The 22,681-nt window shown below is 41.3% G+C and overlaps 1 protein-coding gene across 1 annotated transcript in view; it reads right to left on the minus strand.

Moving 5' to 3' along the window:
- LOC311351091 (myelin basic protein-like) overlaps positions 1 to 17,970 on the minus strand; it is a 45,309-nt gene extending 27,339 nt beyond the window's left edge. Inside the window, exons 1-2 of the mRNA XM_084471178.1 lie at positions 17,713 to 17,970; positions 7,496 to 7,554 (exon numbers count right to left, since the gene is read on the minus strand). Coding sequence (XP_084327304.1) covers positions 7,496 to 7,540 — 45 coding nt within the window. The 5' untranslated portion in view covers positions 7,541 to 7,554; positions 17,713 to 17,970. The remainder of the gene's footprint in view (positions 1 to 7,495; positions 7,555 to 17,712) is intronic.
- Positions 17,971 to 22,681: the final 4,711 nt, after the last annotated feature.

The following is a 22,681-nucleotide window of genomic DNA, read 5'->3' on the forward strand; positions in this document are numbered from 1 at the left end:
GGGAGTGGAGAAAAGTTAGTCCAAAGTTTAAAGCTTGTGTTGCAATTTAGAGAAACCAGAGTGAGCTAGATATTGAAAGTATAACACACTTCAAAAATATCTCTCACTCGCTTCAGGCCACCTTCAAAAGCCACTCCCCCAAAACATGTGACAAGCTCAATAGCTGTTTCAAAAAGTCTGCCTAGCCTTGTGGAATAATCTGGTCATGTGCAATGAGTGGCCACAGGTAGCCAGGTAAGACCATCCAATTATTTCATTTGGGTTTGAAGAAATATTTGGGCGGGTTTATTACAGGCTTACGACGGCCACAGATACCATATGTTCTTCTCACTCTGTGTCACACTACTATATTGTTGTTGCTGACACAAGCGTCCGTTTATCCAGTGATATAGAAAATAATGATGATCAAATAATGAATAAAAGCTTCATGATCCAACAAGAGATCCGAATACTTGACGGGTCTTCTGTCGACGCACCTGCCGGAAATCTAATTCATCAGCATGCATTATGTACACCCCGGGTTTCCTGTCACACACACACCGTTGTATCGCAGTTTAGACTGACTTTATGGAGTAATTATTTCGATAGGTTATTCTACTGTTCCAGTGTTCGTGCTAAACGCCATTCTCCCTGTGTTAAGTCAGACGGTCAGCCTGTTAACGAACGCTCGCCGGTCTGACTACCGCCCCCCGTTGAACCCCCGTCTGTCCAGCTATCAGCCCATTGGCCCCCTCCACCTCGTCCCTGCCTGGCTTGCCAATATATGCTCTTTCTTGCCCACGGTAAACAATTTCATTATTTATTTATTTAAAGTGTCAGTTGTCTCTCCTTTCGCTCCTAGAAATGTAACAACAATGGTGAGTCAAGAGCTAGTGATTGATTCGAGCCAAGTCAGAACGTACGTGAGGTGGGGAAGTTCATTGTGCACTATTGTGCTCGAGTAATGCCATGATAACAAAAAACATCACCTCCACGACATCAGGACTTTTCATGATGCACGTTGAGACAGCTTGGCATCACAATGAATCATGTCACGCTGCATCGTTACACCCCCCATAGAGACACGATTAACAAGTAGGATTAACAAAGCTATCCATGTAAAAAATGTAGTGTGATATATCGTGTCCCGAAAACCAGTGGCGCCTTCACACTTCCCAAATTAGTCCACTTTTCTTTGCCCTGCCCCCCACTCTTAAGAGTGTGCCTCACAGGCTCAGGAAACAAATCAGTGGTGTGTGCCCAGGCTGTCCGCCTCCCTACAGGTCTGGTCGGCCCTGTCCCTCCCCTGCAGTCGGCTGACACAATAGCCCAAAGCCCATTAAAGGGACGGGGCAGGCAGTTGGTTAGCAACAGGCTAGGCCAAAATGGCCCATCCTACACAAATGACAGTGTTCCGACAGTTGAGAATGCTTCTGGGAGGCTCTGGTGGCTCCTGTCCTCTTTCATCCCCCCCCCCCCCGCCACACACACACACACACACACACACACACACACACACACACACACACACACACACACACACACACACACACACACACACACACACACACACACACACACACACACACACACACACACACACACCTGTTTCCAGGCCTGGATGCTGGCCTTTGAGAGGCCCGTTCTTCGTCCTGAAGCTGATGGCGTATCCTCACTTCACCCATCCTCCCTTTCTCTTTCCCCTTCTCTTCCTCACCCACTCCCCCCCCCCCACCAAATGTGATTCCAGCCAAGCCTGAATTATCACAGCTTAGACCAATTTTATAGCTGCTGCATTTTATCAAAGCAGTGACAAAAGGAACTAGGTTAAAGGGGTTGAGGTTAATTACCTGATGTCATTAAATGGCATTACTGCCTCTAAAAAAAAAACATTACGGATATGTTTAAAACGTATCCCCTGCCCACTCCGCACACAGGAACAATGGGGTGGGCGGCAATTTATGGAAGAAAAAAAAAAGAAACCCATCTCTGAAGCGTCTCTGTGCCATACAATTACCATCCCATTAGCGTCAGCCGTTCCGTCAAGTTGTAGTAACGGGGAGGAAGAGGCCTCAGACTTCTTCCCGTCATTAAAATGGCTATTGTTAGCTGCAAAAAAGGATTGTTCTGTGAAAAAAAACAAAGATTTTCGGGCCACACTCGAGCTAGAACATGTGCACACGTGTGTACACACTTTGTGTGCTGACATCATTTCATCAAAGGGTTCGGATATTCTTTGATCTCTCAAGGGCTCAAAAGCACAACTGCAATGTGTTCTGATATCAGTAGCTGCATAGAATAGGTCATGTAGCAATGATAGTATGGTCACATAGCAGTGAACAGACACTGGCCTTCATCTAATTCAAAATGCCTTTCTTATGATGTCCTGTTGTCCTGCTTTCATGCCAGAGGGCTGACGTAGCGCCTTGTTGCAAGAAGTTTAAAGTAGTCACAAACCAACTTTTCACTGTCAAGCATCAATTGGATTGAGATATACCCAAGTCAACAGGAATAGATTTCATATCTCCAAAAATGTTGCACATAATAACCAGGCTCAATACGAATCAATGACTAGCATGCTGGGAAGCCAAATAACAACATACTATTGTATTACAGATACACCACAATAGATACAATTACAAAATTATGTTATGAAACAACTGAACCCCCATACTTTTTTTTCCCCTTCAAAAGCAAATATACATTCCATAAGTGATTAAAGATACAGCTTCTCGGCATAAGGAAGAAGATGCAATGGAAATATGGTTTTGATTTCAGGAGCAGAGATGTTTCTCCAGAAGTCCACCAGACCCACATTGGGCCACTGACCTGTATCAACAACTATTACAACGCTTGACTGACCAGCGTTCTGCTCTGCCTATGAATACCTACCCTTTGGTTGCAGCCGAGTCCATTAAAATAATTTCGGAGTAGTCACTTGGGCTGTGTTCCAATGTCCATACTTCCCCTACTTACTAACTATACTAAGTTTGAGTACGTAGGGCGTTCAAATTACGATAGGGGTGAAAAGAAGTGTACTGAAAGGACCCGGATGGCGTACTCAAAACGGTCAAACCGCTGAGTGTGGATCAATGTACACATTTCGTACTCAACGGCAGCCATCTTAGCTACGTAGCGGAAGAGGCGTAGCCAGGCTGAGCCAACGTCGGTGCATTTTCCACATAGCCTGCATTAATGGAGACATTTTGTAGCTTTTATAGCTTTTAAAGCTTTTTATAGCTGCTAGGCGTAAAGGGTTCACCGTTCAAAGCGGGATGTTTTGAGCAGGTGACGAGCTGCGGCAGAAGTCACAATCCTAATTTCCGGTTATTGTACCACAGAGTATTCGATTTGGAACAACACTGTCGTCTGAAAATCTGCGCACTTAGTGAGCACGGATAGTGTACTACATTTAAGTGTACTCATGGAAGTAAGGATATCGGAACACAGCACAGGTCTTGCTTGCAATTGTGAATAAAACATGTGATGATAGGGTTGTGAGTATCTAATGTTTTATTTCTTGTCGTTTTTTTGAAGCACAAAATGATTAATTTCCAACTAATTCTAGTTGGCTCTTACAAAAAGTCATAGCGTGAAGAGATTAACAAATCCAGTACAAACAAACACAAGAAGTGAGTCAGAGTGTGGGCTCACTTCTAATGAGCTGTGCTACTTATTGCCTATGCAGGGGGAAAAATAAGTTAAAAACATAATTACATTAAATGGAAATCCATGTGAAATTAATAAACCACAGTAAGTTGATTATTTGTGTTGCCTTTGGGAGCTTTTGTACCTACATTACCTACAAGATTCACAAACCATGCCTAGAATAAGTGAACTTAATCAATAAGTGAAGTAATCAATTAACAAACTAGTATTTTCTAGTATGTAATTAGGGTCCAAGTGAGTCCTTGATTTAAACAGGCTGCTGCTTATTTTGAATAACATGCTACTCACTCAATTTTGGCCAAGCAATTATAATTTAAACAGGAATGCACAGCAATGCATAATCTACAAAATACACACTTTACTTATTTTTGGCTGAGTTAATGTTTGATAATAGAAGAAGAAAATATGTAATATATAATTTATGCGAGAATTGGGACCTCAGAGTGGACACGGTCTTGTATCTTTTGATGTGAAAATATATATTCTGTGATGTTAATGGAGGAGTAGGCAATGTTTCTGTAAAAAAAAAGTAAAAAATATCAAATTACTCTACTAATATTCCAGCAGCTACCTGTAAATCCAATGTTGTGCAAAAAAAAAAGAAATTCTATTAGCCTTATGATGGTGCAATAGGCTGTTAAATTGATCCATGCACCAGGCAAAAAGCAACCAATCAGGGAGATTCTGTGTAAAGCCAAGTTAGCGGTTGTCTTTGTGTGCCTAACTACGCTGTTCTGCTCATGGACGAATGGACATTGTTTGGTAAGAGGGGCTTAGGGCAGGGGACGTTTCGGATTCTTGCGAGTTAATGGAATTTCCTCTAAAGGTGGCCTTACGCTCCTTTAGCCAGCCTTCAAATTCTCTGTACTGTAAAGCAATGAGGCCTTTTGATATCAGTACATTGCTTTAGCGATATCATAACCAGAAACATCAGAAAGGGAATCACATCTTGAGTTCAAACAATTATGACATCAAACCATATTTGTATTTATTTGCATTTGCATGTGCATACAAATTTGTTATTTTTATTCCCCACTCAGGTTGTGTTTTCATATACAATGTTTGCTTTTGTTGTCCCTGACTTTCCCTGAAACTTGTAGTTAGGCATTGTAGATGTAGATTTGCATGGAGCCAAATCAATCCTTTTCAATTCCTGAGCTTTTAGGCATTTCATTGTAAGCCTCCAGTTAATCCATCATGTGCATTTGCCACTCTGGCTACTTTCCTGAAAGCTCACTTGGCTGTAGTTTTCCATCTAGTGTTTCATTTATTTGGCTCCAAAGTTTGGTGTTTCATTCTACTGCAACATTGACTTTACACTATTGGAAAGTACATAAGAGAGGTGTCCATCTCCTCATGAATCATGCCTCAACAATTGCTTTAGTATCTTGTCATTGGGCCTGGTGATTCATTTTCAAGTATAAAAAACGTCCAAAAAATTATTTTCCAACCAAGCCATCTGTTTTACCTTTTTCATTCTGGTTTTGCGCCCTCTACAACAAAGCAATGCAGGAATCTCAGAATCTACCACATCTTGAAAATCCTTACATCAATTTGATCAGCAATTTTGTGCTTCTCTCTCCTTCCTACTGTGATGCAACTCCCAGTAGATTGTTTCCTCAGACAATCCAAAACTCAAATATTACTGCTATAAAACCCATCATGCTAAATTATTCACCGCATGGCATATGCTAATACAATTTTGGTGAAGGATGAGAATAAACTATGGCAAAAAGTGTTAGAAATGAGTCCATTAAAATAAGCTTGAGCAATGACACATGATGTGGGTGGCTGAAAAACAAAAACAGTAATTACCATTGAACAAATCTTCGGTTGTTATGCAAACTTTGGCATACATAAAATATATCTAATCCTAGAATCAGGCCACAAAATAGCTAACACTGATTAAGTGCCAGATGTTCCAGTAACTGTTATAACTGGAATAAACTAAATTACTATAATGACTCTTGAGGAAATTGTAGAATTGTAGTGTTTTAATTTACAGGCACATTATTTGAACTGGATCACTTTGTGACAACAAACATTTGTTGCACATTCTGGTCCACAAGGGACGCAGTGGTTCCGATTGTACCAACACATTTTGCAGGCTATAAAACATGAAGCACTGTACAGCCTTTTTGAGGAATAAACAAGAGCAGGGAGCTGAGCCTTTTTATTGTTGTAAAGCAACCATAGAACACCTACAAGTAAACCTACAACCATGGAACATCTACATCTAAACCTACAACCATGGAAAATCTAAACCTACAACCATGGAACCACTACATCTAAACCTACAACCATGGAACAGCTAAACCTACGACCATGGAACCACTACATCTAAACCTACAACCATGGAAAATCTAAACCTACAACCATGGAACCACTACATCTAAACCTACAACCATGGAACATCTAAACCTACGACCATGGAACCTCTACAACTAAACCTACAACCATGGAACATCTACAACTAAACCATGGAACATCTAAACCTACAACCATGGAACCACTACATCTAAACCTACGACCATGGACCCTCTACAACTAAACATACAACTATAAAACACCTACAACTAAACCTACAACCATGGAACATCTAAACCTACAACCATGGAACCACTACATCTAAACATACAACCATATAACCTCTACAACTAAACCTACAACCATGGAACATCTACAACTAAACCTACAACCATGGAACATCTCCATCAAACCCTACAACCATGGAACATCTCCATCTAAACCTACAACCATGGAAAATAGACATATAAAACCATAACCATGGAACACCTATAATCTAAACCTACAACCATGGAACAATTACATCTAAACCTACAAGCATGGAACATCTAAACCTACAAGCATGGAAGAACTACATCAAAACTACACTTCTCAGCAAAATACGCAAGGCGATCACGCAAGGGACACTGGTGGCGATGTGCGTGTGGCTGTGTCGAGCTCCGTCTTGACAGGGGTTGATTTAAATGTCAGTGTCCGAGAGAGGGTTAGGCTTCTGGACACTGTGTGTGGCACATTTCATCAACGCCGCTCCTTATAAAGCTCCATAAAGTTTAAATGTTTCTCCACCGAAGTTCTCCTCCCAAATTGGTCAAGTGTCTCTCCTGACTCCTGACACCACCGACTGACCCTGCTTGGGGCGATAAACTATTCTGGGCTGCAATTGGCAATTCCATATTGCTATGTGCAATATACATTCTATAACTTCATATCTTGTGTCAGCAATTGGCTCTGCTGATGCACTGACGGCACAATGTATATATTGCCCGAGAAGGGATATTGAGAGACCGGGGCTGAACAGGATCACACATTTTCCACCGAACATGATTTATATTGTACACACACACATACTTAAAATTAAGTAATAATTGTTTATTTAAAAAATACAAAACAAACTTTCCACCAGGGACTATTGACCAGCCACAACTCCCCTAGCTTTTAAAAATAATTGGGTGTGGTTGGGACCTTATTCTTAACATATTGTGATGAGCTAAATAATGCACATTAGAAACCATAAATATTCATGCATGCAAAGTAAGTGCTAATATGCCGTGTACACGACAGGTAGCAAGTTCCCATGCAGATATTAGTCGTTAATAGTTTGATGGGATGTGACAAAAAGCCATGTTGAGCAAGGTCCAAAGTCCCGTGACATACTGATAAAGGCCAGCGGGCACAATGATAAGGTTAAAGGAAAACTCTCATGACAAAACTCTTATCCCCAGCACCTACATACGAATACACTCACGAAAAAATTGACTTGCTCCATGCCAGGAGTGTGGGGGACACGACTTAAGTGTTGAACTGTACAAATTGTTGTTACCCTGATGTCTTCCTGGGGCTCCTTCTTTCCTAAATGCTGTCCCATGCTGCCGACAGAGACTGTAAAGAAAAGAGAGAGAAGCTTGAATTAGTTTATATACATTAGAGGGTATACATATTCTTAAGGCGCTACATGGCTTTCATTAGAAGAGGCGCCAAGGCCGGGAGGCCTTTCATAAATAAGTACCATCACTGCAATTACCACAGATTGCATATATGCAGCGGGACACACAAAGGCCGCATTGTTGCCTGATATCAGGGACTGCTTTAATGATGAAAATAAGTGGATTGAAGGAGTTCCGATTGCAGCAGACACTAGCAGAGCACTTGAGGACAGGAGGATAAAATAATGACGCAGAGGATGGAAAGATGAGGAGGGGAAAAAACATGACCTGAATATATATGGGTTTGTAAATACAGGGATCCAAATCATTGACTTGGATCTACATATTTATTGACCAGCCATACTTGACATATTACATCTGCTTGTCTTTGACAGCTGTCCTCAGATGATGGGTGAAGTGGGAACAGGGGAGTACCCTGATATTCTCTCCCCATACATCTCGGTAACTTCATCAGCCTTAACATTCAAATTAATTTAAAAACACTTTTTTTTTCAAACACTGGTACAACAAACAATACTGAGTCCTCACTTGACTGGTCCACTGCCTTCCCTGTATGTATCCTATGTATATTTGAATATTGTATAGAATGGATTACGTTTGTATGTATGTAATATAAATATATGAGTCTCTGTGAAGCTCCCCTCGAGTGGGAGAAAGGTGCTAAATTAAATAAAGTCTTTGGGCCTACAATGCTCGCTGCAGGATGAGAGGCTATAGCCCATGGGAATCAGAAACCAAAGCTCCTTGCCAACAGAAGTGAACGGAGACAGCCCTGAGGCAGAGAATTACATTAGTTACTGGAGATCATAACGCAACCCTTCTGATGTGACCCAAACTGAAAATAACAAACAAAAATCAGGCTCCAAGAAGTAGTAATTTAAAGGTCCCATGACATGCCACCAGGTGTGAGTGTGATTATCCTTACAAGCCATTTTGAAAATCTGTCTGTTATGACATCACAAGTGGGCATGTCCACCTAGATCTGTGACGGATAGATGAGCAACGTTTGCTACAGTCCACTGAGTAGGCTGGTAGACTGATCTATCCAGCACACATCTAGGTGGACACGTCCACTAGTGATGTCATAACAGACAGATTTTCAAAATGGCTTGTAAGGCTAATCACACTCACACCTGGTGGCATGTCATGGGACCTTTAAGGCAACAAAAGACTTGTTTGTTGGCATTTGGGTTTGGGCAGGAATGGAATGAGACACTCAGCCTGTATCCACTCTCTCAGGGGCCAAGGAGAGGTCTTATTGCTGAAACATAATGGGTTCCCCATCCGGGTCCAAATACTAAAAATGATGTCCTGTGCGAGAGTGAAATAATTAAATCTGATTATTTTATCTAGTCCTCATAGTGTTCCACACATCAACACCACAACATGGCGATTCGCTGCAATATACTGGATATTCAGGGATCAATTAATAGTGCCAAAACCAATAGTTTTAATCTGATGGGACCCGGAAAAACAATATGAACTACCTTCCATCGGCAGCTTCTCATTTGACACGGTAACGTGTCTTGTCACGGCAGGGAGGGGAGTTGATTCGATTGAGGTGTGTGTCATCTCCTTTGGAATGGAGCGATGTTACAATGGATGAGATCAGTATCCCCTCTTGGAATGTAGACATGGGAGAAGGCGAATACTGGAGTTGACGGAGTGGAAAATGTCTATCTCCACCACTAAGGGATTATGGGGTAAATGGGGTTAGAAAGTGCATTCACAATTCTAGTCCACCATTAAAACTCCCTGTACTGTTATATGCATTAAACTTTCTAACTGCAGCCATTTTGGGTGTACATTATTTTATTACACTCTTTAAACACCGCCAACAGTTATGTTCAAAGGTCAAAGTGTTTAAACCATCAATGGTTTATTTAACTTTATTATGACTTACATATTTTAAAATCTTAACCTGCAGAGAACCGTATAAACCAAAACAAATGTGAGGAGGAAGTGATCAGAGGCAGTGGCACCTCCACCTTTTAAATAACCAAGCTCTTCAAGCTCAGTGGTGGATTCTTTAATTTTTTTTTGTATAAGTATTAGTTTAAGCCAAAATCAAGTTAAATCATCCACAACCCTTCAATATCACTTGTCATTTAATACTGGATATGATAAAATAGTTGGCAGGCATAAAATGGACTGAGAACCTTTCTGCCCACTATTCTTCCCAACTCTGTTTCCCTACTTTCTTACTCAATTAGTCAACAAGAATCCTTGTTTCACAAAATAAGAACTAAATCCCAGATGCATGTGGAGCCCTGAGGGAAGTTGTGGAGAAGGGTGACAGATGTGACAGATGAGTTGTATGTAAGCTCAACCGGCTGCTGTTTCCCTTGTGGTCTTGTAAATGTGGTTGGCACTGTTGATCAGACACTAATATCTCCCAGCCTCTTGCTAAGCAACAAGTGTGATTAGGAGCGCATTCAGCATGCAGAGTATGCCCATCACTGCAATTTGGCCAGGGGCAGGGTGGCCTTTTCTCTAAGGAGGCTGAGCAGGGGAAACGGAGGATGGCAAGACGCTTGAAGGAGGAAGGAACGATGAGGGGCATGATGAGGAAATAATGTATTCCTCTATGACGAGAGGCAAGATGAAGCCACATCCGCAAATCATCAGGTATAATTTCATTATATTTACCCAAAATAATCCCTCCCACTAAAGGACAAGCTAGCTAGCTAACAAATGTTAGACTGGTAGCTGTTGTTCAGCATCCCCTGCAGCGGTATTGAGTGCAGCTGTTATTAATACCGGATCAGAGTCAGGCTAATCTAGGCGTGTGGGAACAAAGAAATGATTGACCTGCCTTGGCTGAAAGCAAAGTGTCATGAACATCCATAATAGAACACACATTGACCGTGTCTGTAAAGCAAGATAAGGGTTCAGGGCTTAAATTTCAGCGCGGGATTGCGGGTATTGCGCATATCTTTTTCAAATCACGCACAAATTTCACTTTGTTGTCGGATAAATTGATGAGAATGTGACGTTTGTGACGGTGTGTGATTTCGGGTCTAGTACTGACTTCACTTGACAAACCATCTTCAGATTTCGGTAATGCATGTCCTTTGTACAATCTTTGATCTGGCGACAAACACACACACACGCGCGCGAGTGCACAGTCACACAGAACCCATTCGCGCTTGCTCCTTCTCGTTCTCTCCCTCTCCCTCTCAAAACTTGTACACGACCCATGTGCTGTTCTTGGCAATTATTTTTATCGCTATGAGCTTTCAGTAGGCTAATGCAAAAATGGCTTAAACGTACCTCTACAATTTCAGCACAGGATTGCGCGTATTGTGCGATCGGTAGGTACACATTCATGGTACATCAGGATACTGATGTAGGATACTGATGTACCATGAAGATGTGACTAAGAGAGGAGAGGAAGAAACTAATAGGACATAAGAAAATGAGTCAGCTCTACTGTTTCCATAGTACATGTAAAAGGATTAAATGTTAATGAATTAATTGAAAACAACTGAGCAAAGATAAAGCAGAAGACAGAATACAGTACACGACAGTTACAATAATAGCACATGAGGACATTTGTAAAGGAATTTAAAGAAGAGAATACCTTAAATTAGTGTTGGGGGGCAAATGTAATTAAGCTCACAAGTATCCCCCCCAAACTTAAAAAATCCCCCCTATGTGGACTGTGTTTGGCAGTTTGGTGTGTGATATGAGAATGAGCATTGTTATACTCCCCCAACAGCAGGTAGTGTGTTCATATTTATCATCAAGTACAAAACTTAGGTTTGAAAGGATAGAGGACGTAGGGACAATACATATGAGAAGGATGTCACACCTAGTCTACTTCTACTTCCCCGTTATAAATCTCCTTTTAACCTCACACTTAAACCTACCCCCAAATGATTCAGCTAGGATAGATGATAGAGGATAGATGTCTTAAACAGAGTCGTCAAATTTTTATAGTAACAACAATTAATAAGTAAAATTAAAAGGATTTCTGCCAAAGTGCAGCGACAATCTGCATGAAATACAAAAGTTCTAGGAACTCCTTAGCAGTGTGATATACTGTAGGGATATACAGTATATATACACAGTATGGGATCCAGTAGGGGATCCACTCATCTCCATGTGTTATGTCAGCAGAAACAAATGGTACAAAAGGGTGCAAATTTAAAGCTGCACTTCTCTATTTACTACAAAAAAATTTAAAAAGATACATGTGCCTCCTGCTTTTCGCTATTATTTTTCCAATGTGCATTCACAAGCACTTAGAAAATAGACTGAGTTACTGGAGAGCATGTAGGTGGATCCACAGGGAGTACAAACAACCACATACAAAAATAAGTTTAGACCTCCTGCTTTAAAAACAATAAGGTGCAATTATGGAACCTATCAGAATTCCATTCAGATGGTCATAAGTTTCAAATGCTTTCCATTTACAAGAAAATACAATTTAATCCATGAATTTGAATGTAAGGCCCGGGAGCCAGTTTCAGCAGCAAACCTTGCACAATCACTACTAGACTCTGCTGCACTGCTTGTAAAGACTTGCAAGTTGTAGGCTGTTGCCGTATGAAAAGAAAAGTTTGCCTAACAAAAGGGGGGAGTGGAACTAAGTGGAAAAGCTGAATTTTATATATCAGCAGCAGATTCAAAATTCAAAAAGTCCATAAGATTAGTTTTCTTGCACTTGGGTATTCTTGTAGGAAAAATATGAATTCATTAAGACACATTTTACCTTCAGGGCTTCGTCACTGAATCACCATTGTTTGTTTTTGCATAGAGTGAATGTATTTAAACCCCAACTTGATCCATATAATACAATCTAGCCCACAGGATTCACATCAATACTGGATTATCTATAACAATCTAGCAACAGCTCCCAATTGAATGAAATTAAACTTTTCCAAAGATTTGGTGAAACACCTAGACTTACTTAAGTCCCTTAGGGGATGCTTAAACAAACTTCTCCATGGGTCAATCAATTCCACCAAGTGGAGATCTGTAGACCCTGAAAGGACAATACCGGTCTGGGTGATCAAACAATAGTAGCTGTCTCTCCTGGCTTCACTAAAACATCCATTATCAATATTATTTGTCAAATTGACTTACATGTAAAGATTCTGCCAAAGAGCATTAAGCATTTGTGCGCATGCCACAATTGTAAACAATGGCAATCAATGTGTGTCAGTCAATACAGAGTTCGTGGACAAAATGATAGTGAATCGCCATACAGTACTCTACAAAATGTCTCATCACAAAGACCAAAGAGCTATATTGCCATTGATTAGATTTGTGGGATAGGCCATAAGAGATCTTCCAGACCAGTATTGTCCTTTATGTGTCTTCTACGGCATGCAGTCATTTGCCTCACGGCTTAATGGATTTCTGACCACACTTTTGGTTAGTCTACAAGGATCGTAAGGAGAGTTCTCATAAAATACTGATAGGAGATCCAGCAGCTGCTTCTTCTACACATTGCAGCAAATAAAACACGGGAGAGGGTGGAAGCATGCATGTGAGCGATGATGAGTGAGAAATTAACTGAACATCATCAGTGGGTACAGAAAAACATTTTTAAAAAAGGACAGACATCTGGGTCTGACAATGGACTGATTTATGTGATATTATTTTATCGCCATCTGCCCTTTCCCACTATGTGAGCTTTTGAATCCCAACCGAAAGAAGGCTCATTAGATCCATGTCTTATCCTCCTTATATTAAATTACATTTATCATTGTTTAGTAAACGCCATATCCATATGACTTGCAGTGAATAAATGTGATTAAAGAGCAGGCTGGGGAGCAGGACCTTCTTTAAAAAATATGGAGGTGGGGAGGGCAATGTGTTCCAGTGTCGATGCATCCACAATAAGTCACCAGGTGTCAATAAATCCCTGTGAGGCTTCTGGAAGACCGGGCTTCAGAGTTAGTGAGTGTTGGCTTGGCTCAGAGAGGTTAATAGCATTGGTGATCCCCCATCCTCCTTCTCACTGACTAAACGGGGTGAGGGAGTCTGCGTTTTATGAGATGTCAGAACATGTCAAGTTAGTGAGCCCACTCATCTGCCACAATCTACTGCACAACAATCCCTCGCTATGGAGACACACACGTTTGAGCAGGTGAACTTCTACCTAGAAGATAAAAAAATGGGAGACTGGCAATTTTGAAAGTTGATGATGATTTAGAAAAAAAGGGGCTGTTGTCAAACATTGACAAAACCAACGTCAAAGAGCGAGGTTGAGTAGCCAATCTAAAAGGAAGAGTGTATTTAGCCTGAGGTAACAGAATTAATTTGTCTGACAGAGAAATCCAGTTTCTCAACTATATAGATTTTGGACTTTTAAAAAGGGGTTTACTTTCCCTTTAATAAAAATCACACATCAAAACCACCAGCTACCCCCCCCCCCCCCCCCCCCACACACACACACACACACACACACACACACACACACACACACACACACACACACACACACACACACACACACACACACCAGCACAGCCAGCTGCCTCACCTTGCTGACTGGACTTTATTGTACTGCAACGTTGAATTACATAACATGTATGCACATGTTATGCACCTTCTGATTACAGAATGTGGATATTATTCTACTAACTATATATACTCCAGGCACAAGCCAGAGAGTGAGTGAGTGAGTGAGTGAGTGAGTGAGTGAGTGAGTGAGTGAGTGAGTGAGTGAGTGAGTGAGTGAGTGAGTGAGTGAGTGAGTGAGTGAGTGAGTGAGTGAGTGAGTGAGTGAGACAGAGAGATAGAGAAACAGAGTGAGAAAGAGACTGAGAAAGAGATTGAGAGTGTGATTGCTTGGGAGACAGAGTGACCGAGGAAATGACGTGAGTGATTGACCGAGAGGGAGAGAGAGAGACCAAGCCAGAGCGGGAGCAGATATGACAAACCGTTATGAGGGCACATCATATATCAGAAGGACGAAATATCTCTGTGCTCCCTGACAGAGATTAAAGGTCATGGCTTAACATCTGCCTTGGGAAAAGGAATCTGCTAGAACACTCCGGTTGCAATGTCAGTTACCCCAGAACGAGTGTAGTGCCCTTGCTCTTTCTTCTAGCTCCCTTTCTCTCACAACAGCTTTTTAATAAACTATTGTCAGGCTAGCGCCTCATACTCCTACTCCTCCTCCTCCTCCTCCTCCTCCTCCTCCCAACCAATGGGCTGCACCGTTACTTTTAAAATCAAAAAACTACGCTCATCCTCCCTTGTTGTTGTCATCAGCACCAGCACTCTGGTTGTTTGACACACCACTTTGGGTTTGGGGCTGTGATTAAGTAAATGCAGGGACAGCTGTGTGGGAAACCAGGCCAACATAGTAGCAGAGTGCTATACTCTGGGGTTATGGCCGCTCAGTAACAGGGCAGCCATTAAAGTGTTTGGTGGAGGGGCAGTCGCTGCAGCTGATGCGATCAGAGGAACGACTGGATTCTTCTGCCCCTGGAGCTTGTTCGCCACCTCAAGGCCCCTGGAGCTTGTCTCCCAAGAATTTACAGGGATTTTAACATTACATTTAAAAAGGAAAGCTGATCACTCGAAAGAGACCCAGCACCCCCCGCCAGGAGGACCAGTAGTCCTGAAACCAGATGTCATCCAAGCCTGACCATCGCCTTCCGGTTGCAATGAATCATATCTTAAGAAATACGAACACAGAACTCTGTAAAACCACAATGATAGCTTGGGAACCAGACTCATTTGCGAGCTTGTACTTTATTTGGTCTTGCATATGCATCTGGCCCCCCTCCCGTTCAGACAGATTTCCAGCATACCTGGCCTTGATCGAGCCAATTACAACCATTTATCGAATCTGGGGTGGGTTTAATATGATTACTGTACAGAGGAGTGCCCTATGTGAGCACCGTAAAGGCCTTTTTGTAAGCATCCAAGATGGCTGCGGCTGCTGTGTAATGCATGTCGTTGCTCCGATTGGTTGCAAGCCTACCCAATTGCGTCTGGAGGCATTTCAGTCAGAGGCCGTTGATAATGCCCCTTGGAAATTGATAATGAACTGAGAGGTCCCAGTCTAATCCGCATTTACAAATTGGTCTGGTGATGTCAGGCGATGTCATGCTACCCCAATGCAGCAATAGTAGTAAAGGGAATTGAGAAAAACAGTAAGTTTCAAACGCCAACTTTTCAAAATCCAGTACGTTTCAAATGCATTTATGACAGCTGGGTTTACCTCTGAGCGTGCCCTATTGGCTCCCACCCATGTGTCTGACTGTGATATCAGAACAGTTCCCCTTCCATAGAGATGGTGTGGCATTACAAATATTAACACAGTCGATGCTGCGCTATGCAGGTTCCGTTCATTGAATGCACCATGCACCAGAATAAACGGGCACACCCGGCCATGTACACAGTTGGGCTCCCTGGTCTACACACCATTCATAGACTGATACCACCACCTTAGTAAGCAACACTTACCTAACCCTAACCTAAACCTCAGCTTCACAGCGTGGCCAGCATCACGCTGTCTGGTTTACCCACTACACCTTCAGGCTAGAAGATTGTGTTGAACACACACACACACACACACACACACACACACACACACACACACACACACACACACACACACACACACACACACACACACACACACACACACACACACACACACACACACACACGTGTTGCTCACAGGTAATGTGACAGAACCTGTCTGGCAATGACACACAGGGGTGGGGGGAGTGATAAGTGGGAGGAAGCAGGAGATTGCAATGACGGAAGTTGACTAACCTCAACACATCCGTGAGACTGAGTGCTTTGTGGATTGTGCTGTGCAAATTAATTTGAGTCAGTGAAAGTAAAGGGTTATTCTTACGTGTGTACACCCAAAGAACGAGCACATGTGTAAAACACAAGCATGTGCAGAGAAATGTCTTGTTGAACTACACGAGAGAAAAGAGACGGGAGAAAGGCACACGTTATCGCAAACGTGAGTATCAGCATGGTCTCGTGATATAAAGTGAAAAGAAACCTGCTGTTATAAAGGAATGCAAAGCTCGACACGTGATGCTGCCTGAGCAAACTTATCCCCCCACCCCCATCACCACCACCACCTTGGCTGAGACTGGAGTAGTTCAGGTGCGATTTCAGAGGAATGCCTGGTTTTGAACTCCAAGTCAGGTACTCAAAAAACATGAAAACATACATTTACTCCAAAAAGAGGAGGCTACAGGTTAGGTTCCTGTATATTACACAGGTTCAGGGTATTATACTAGTACAGGGTGGTGAAATAGCTTACACACTCAAGAGTGTAGGCGACAAGTCAGCCAAATAATCAGACAACACTGCTACATCAGTTGTGGCTTGAGATTCATGGTGTGATATGTGTCCAATGAACATATCAACTCTGATTTGTATTAACATCAAAACTACAATCACAACTACCAATGTGTACTGTCTTCAAGCATATCCAGGAACTGAACAGTGTTCAAAACATGCATAACCTGCTCCTATTACCTTAAGGTTCCAGCAGTTTACTTACAACACGAGATTGTGAAAAATGAGCTCAACGTTTTCGCAACTAGTATGCAAATAGGTTTTGCTTGAATGGGATAATAAAGATAACGATTCGTCGTGTGTGTGTGTGTGTGTGTGTGTGTGTGTGTGTGTGTGTGTGTGTGTGTGTGTGTGTGTGTGTGTGTGTGTGTGTGTGTGTGTGTGTGTGTGTGTGTGTGTGTGTGTGTGTGTGTGTGTCCCTCTCGCATGGACCAGTCCAATCACTGAGAAAGTAAACACACGACAAAGAGAGTTTATACAAATAAGAGAGGAACATGAAATAAACCGAACGATTCATCAGCACTGACGTGTTATGCATCCATTTAGCTTGAACACTGGTAAGCGTTTCAACAGCGTGTCATAGAAAAACCAGAGGATCACAAGCGCACCGTCAACACGTCGACGTGGATACGGGTTTACTTAAGATAGGACACTTCGAAAGAATAAAGAAAAAGCATTGTCCAGAGGGAAAGTGTATTCATTACGCGCTGTTACTCGTTTCCTAAAATATCTAGTCAGTGTTTTCCAAGCCCCATCGCCGCTGAGCGTTATGATAATGCACACAGGCTGTATAACATACCCTTCTCCGCTTGGACCGAATCAGATGCATGCACAGCAGAACCTCAGCTGGACGGGCTTCGGTCTCGGTGTCGCTCGTCGCTGTTTTATCAACGGGACGTTAGCGAGCAAAAAACACAACGCCTTCTTACGGTTGTGATGTTTTCAAAACGTGTCTTCGTAGAGAATATGTCACAGTGCTTCCTGATTGAGGTGGTGATGGTGTTTCTTTCTTCGGGGTGGGGCGGAATGCTGTTAGTCGGCGAAGAAATGTAGGCAAAAGAGCACGTCCGTGCACGCATCGCACAGTCGTTATCGCAACTTGAACGATTATAACGCAATCGGTCTCTTTCTGACTGTAGTACGTGTTGCGGTTGGGTTGTTGCAGGCCTCCGCAATGAAACCCATGCAAAGTAAATGCATTAATAAAAAAAAAATAGAAATGTTGCTCAGTACTTCTATTTGTTATGTTGTTTAAATACAAAGTATTTCTAGACGGTAGTAGTAAAATATACATTATTCATGATGAGCTAATACTATAAATACATGTCATGTGATTCACTTCCCCTGCCAAGGGGATGTTGTTGCATGTTAGTGCGCGTGCGTGTGAGCGCGCCTGTGCGTCTGCATGTGCTTGACTCAATTGGTCATTGCCTGATGCTGATACTGAGGATGTTGTGTGCGACCGCTGTGTGTGTCTGTCCTCATGATGTCCCTGACGGACCCTACGAGCCTGACAAGCCCAGCCTCACACGAACTTGTGTAATTGGTCCACAGCCGAATACGAATTCGTTTCACAATAACGGCTCAAGGTGGCTGACAATTATTTTGTTCTCAGTGGAAATGCTATATTTTTTATATAGTTTCGGGATAAACACGGGTTGTTTTTTTTTATCGAGGAATGGGTGTTTCATTATCATCATCTTCGTTCAGTGATTGTATATGAGGTTTAGTTGGTTAATCAGAGCTGCCAACTAAATAAAACTAAATATCCTCGTCACACCTGTTTCTTACTCAAATTATAGGCCTACTATAGCCTACTGTGTAGGCCTACTCACTATACTGTGAGTATAATAAGTATAATAAGTCGTCCTAGTTTCCGAACAGCCCAAATTAATCATGAAGGTAGCTCAATAACGCGGGCCACGTCAATTGCTTCCCATTATCATTCAATACCTACGGATAATTTACAGTGGCGTAAGTAATTCATTAAGGGACCCGGACAATAGCTGTTATGGGCCCCTCTACTACCAAATAAAAATGTGTTCTAAAATATAAATATTGGTCAAATTCCAATTTGAACAAATACACTAACGTAAGATGAGGTTGGATTACTTTAAACCGGGCGTTCGAGCGATCAAACTGGCTGGGGTTTTCAAGCGATCAGAAAAGAAGATAACCATTGGACAAAGTTGTTTTCAACAGGCAGCCCAAGTTGTTCCACCCAGGTAAATACTCTGATTTTACAATATTAGACATACTGTTGAAATGTATTAATCTTTAAACAGTTAGATATGGTTTTGCCCCATGCTGTTCCCTGCTCCCTGCCAGAGCCCAGTCCCTAACACCCATCCCCTTTTAGTTGATCACCTCATCTTGTTATTATTCCCCCTCCATACCAATCATCTGTATGTGTATTCACCTCCATCCAGTTCTCATCCTCCCTGCTAGACGTCTGTCTTCAAATGGCCCTTCCCTTGTCTCACAGCCCAACATCAGATCTCTGTCTCTGACCACCACTTTTAGTAAAAAAAACAACAACAACTACAATACACTTACCCAATAAAGCAGGGGTGGGGAACATTCGGCCTGCTAAAGCCTTTCATCCGGCCTGCGGAGGCAAGAGCAAGTAAATAAATAAAAAACTGGGGTCTTACCTGACTCTTTTAGTGACCACTCTATGGTTTTTTGTATTTGGAAAATCAAAGTGCCTCATCTTCCTCCTAAATTGATTAAAGTAAGATGATTTAATAAAATTAACCCTGAACACTTCATTCAGGATATATTAATTATAAACTGGGAGAGATTTCAATTAATTCCATCTGTTGAAGATGCGTGGAATTTCTTCTATACCGAGTTTGTCGAGATAATCAACAAGCATGCTCCTTTTATATCAATTAAGGTCAAGGATCTACCTTGGATCAAGATCAAATCTGACTTTAAGAACCCAAAGAAATTTTGGAAGAGAATCAATAGTATAACCAATAAATCCACAAAAAGCCCTACAACGCATATTAGACTAAACAATCAAACTGAGTGAACCTTTATTAATTGCAGAGGCATTCAGCCAGCACCTCTCTACAATTGGCAGCGCTCTATCTGGTTACACTTACTCTGGTCTTACCTCGAATCAGAATAGGTGTAGCAGCTCCTTTTGCTTCAAAACTATCTTTCCAACAGATGTTCAGCGGGTTATTGATATCCTGAGCTCTGGATGCAGTGCTGGTCCAGATGGTCTGGAAATTAAGTTCTTTAAACTTGCCTCTCATGTTTTGTCATTCCCACTGGCTGACTTATTTAATTTATCTTTCGCAACTTGTGAAACACCCTCATCATGGAAAAGAGTAACCCCTCTTCATAAAGGAGGTGACACCTCAGACACCAATAATTATAGACCAATCTCAATTATCAATAGTATAGCAAAAATATTTGAAAAACTAATATTTAATCAATTATCTAAATACCTTGCAGACTATAACATTATCTCCACACCGATCAGGTTTTCGACCTAATTACTCAACCACCACTGCTCTTCTAAAATTTACAAATGATATACCGTCAGCAGCTGATAACAATATGCCTACAGGTGCTATATTTATTGACCTTTCAAAAGCATTTGATATGGTTGATCATTATCTTCTCTTAGATAAATTGTATGCTATTGGTCTTTCTACTAACTCTCTTTTATTTTTTAACTAATTTCTTCATTTTAGAAGTCAGTGTGTCTCCTTTCAGGGAAGTCAATCAGAATTCAAGATCATTGATAAAGGTGTTCCACAAGGCTCATCCCTAGGTCCTCTTTTGTTCTCGATCTTTATTAATGATCTTCCTCAAATCTGTTCTGACTGCCAAATTAATTTATATGCAGATGACACTGTATTATACTCTTCCAGCTCTGATACTTCACAAATTCAACACTCTCTACAATCTGATTTCAATTTGGTTCAAATATGGTTCTCTTCAAATAATCTTCTGTTGAATAAGAAAAAATCATACAGTTTTGCACTCGACCTGATCCTTCGTTATTAAGTAACTGGTCTATTACTCTTCTTGATGGAACAACAATAGATAAAATTGAAGAATTTAAATATTTAGGCCTCTGGCTTGATTCTCAGCTATCCTTTAAGCCTCATATTAATTCAATCACCAAGACTCTCACCAAGAAGTCCGGAAAATAATTATAATGCAATTAATATTCCCAATATTGGACTATGCTGATGTTATCTATGGTAACACCTTTGAAACAAATCTCCGTCCTCTTAATGTGTTATATAATAGTCTTTGTAGATTTGTGCTCAGGTGTCCTTATAGAACCCATCACTGCCTAATGTATGAGTCCCTGAACTGGCCTGCCCCTAAGTCCAGAGGGCAACTCCAGTGATCAATACTTACTTTCAAATGCATCTATTTCAATTTCCCTTCATATTTAAAACAAATCTTAATTCCTTTTACTTCTCAATACAGCCTACGGCACATGGACCACCTGTTTCTAGTCACACCTAGAATCAAAAAATAAATTGGTTGTCGGGCATTCAAATTCAAAGCTTGGATCATCATCAGATTGGAACAACCTTCCTTGCTCACTTAAGTCTATAATTTCTTTCCATATCTTCAAATCATCTTTAGTTACACATTATAAAACATCCTGCTCTTGTTTCTGATCTATCTTACCTTTTCTTTCTAGGACTCATTCTACTCATACCTGCTTTCCCTTTGTCACTATACTGTATGTGTTTTTACAAATATGTACTGTATACTTGACTTGTGTATGCAAGAAAATGTATTTATATTGGTGTATAGTATGCTTATCAGTACAAATGTCTACCTCCATTTTTGCTGAGGGATTCCTTTTTTTTCCTTTTTATTTATTTATTTATTATTATTATTATTTTATTGTACTCTGTGTAATACTGGCTGGTGGGGGTGGGGATGGGGGTAGCTTTGGGGAGCAGTGTTGGAGTGTGCATGGGTGTGTGAGTGTGTATGTGTTTGCCCTTGTGCTTATGTGTTTGGATTTACGTTTAGTACTTACTCTTTAATATCTTTGTATTGTTTGTCATTATTGTAAGGACCCCCTTGAAAATGAGATGGTAGATCTCAAGGGGCTATCCTTGAAATAAAGAATAAAAGTCAAAGACAGGTTGCTTGGCTCCCTGTTGTGAAGTTGACCCACTGTCCAATCCACACAGAGAAAAGCATTGCACACCAATCAGGGAGTAATTTAGTAGACAGCTCCATGGAAACACCTTATGAAACACCCTTTTTTCAAATACTATCTTCAATAGTCAAAACCGTTAGCTTGGTTTAACAATAAGGATTTGACCATAGTACGTTTGCCTGTTCATCTCTGTTACTATCGCAGTGTTTTGGCGTGCAAATTCTTTGGGCAACATGACAGCACAAGGATGAAGGGGAAAGCGTGTGTCACACGCCAGAAGCGTGAAAGTTAGCAACCCTAACATAATGTAGACTATTTATGGAGGATTATCTGCAGAGCTGCCAAGTCTCACCGTTTGACCGTTAGACTCAAGAATCACACACTCACACGCCATACCTTATATTTATCACGCTGAGAATTCCAAAATACATGAAATATTTATTTGAATATTTATTTTAATTCTTTGTAATAATTCTTAATAATAACTCTAACTGGATTATGATGACAGGAGATTCTTTCTAAATGCATGTTATATGAACACCCACGTGCATCATCTTCGTTGGAGCGCAGTCTAAGCTGGAATCACTGTAAACTGAATATCTTTCAACTGAAG

Source organism: Micromesistius poutassou (genome assembly GCF_964030765.1).
Source record: "Micromesistius poutassou genome assembly, chromosome: 8".
NCBI classification, from domain to species: domain Eukaryota; kingdom Metazoa; phylum Chordata; class Actinopteri; order Gadiformes; family Gadidae; genus Micromesistius; species Micromesistius poutassou.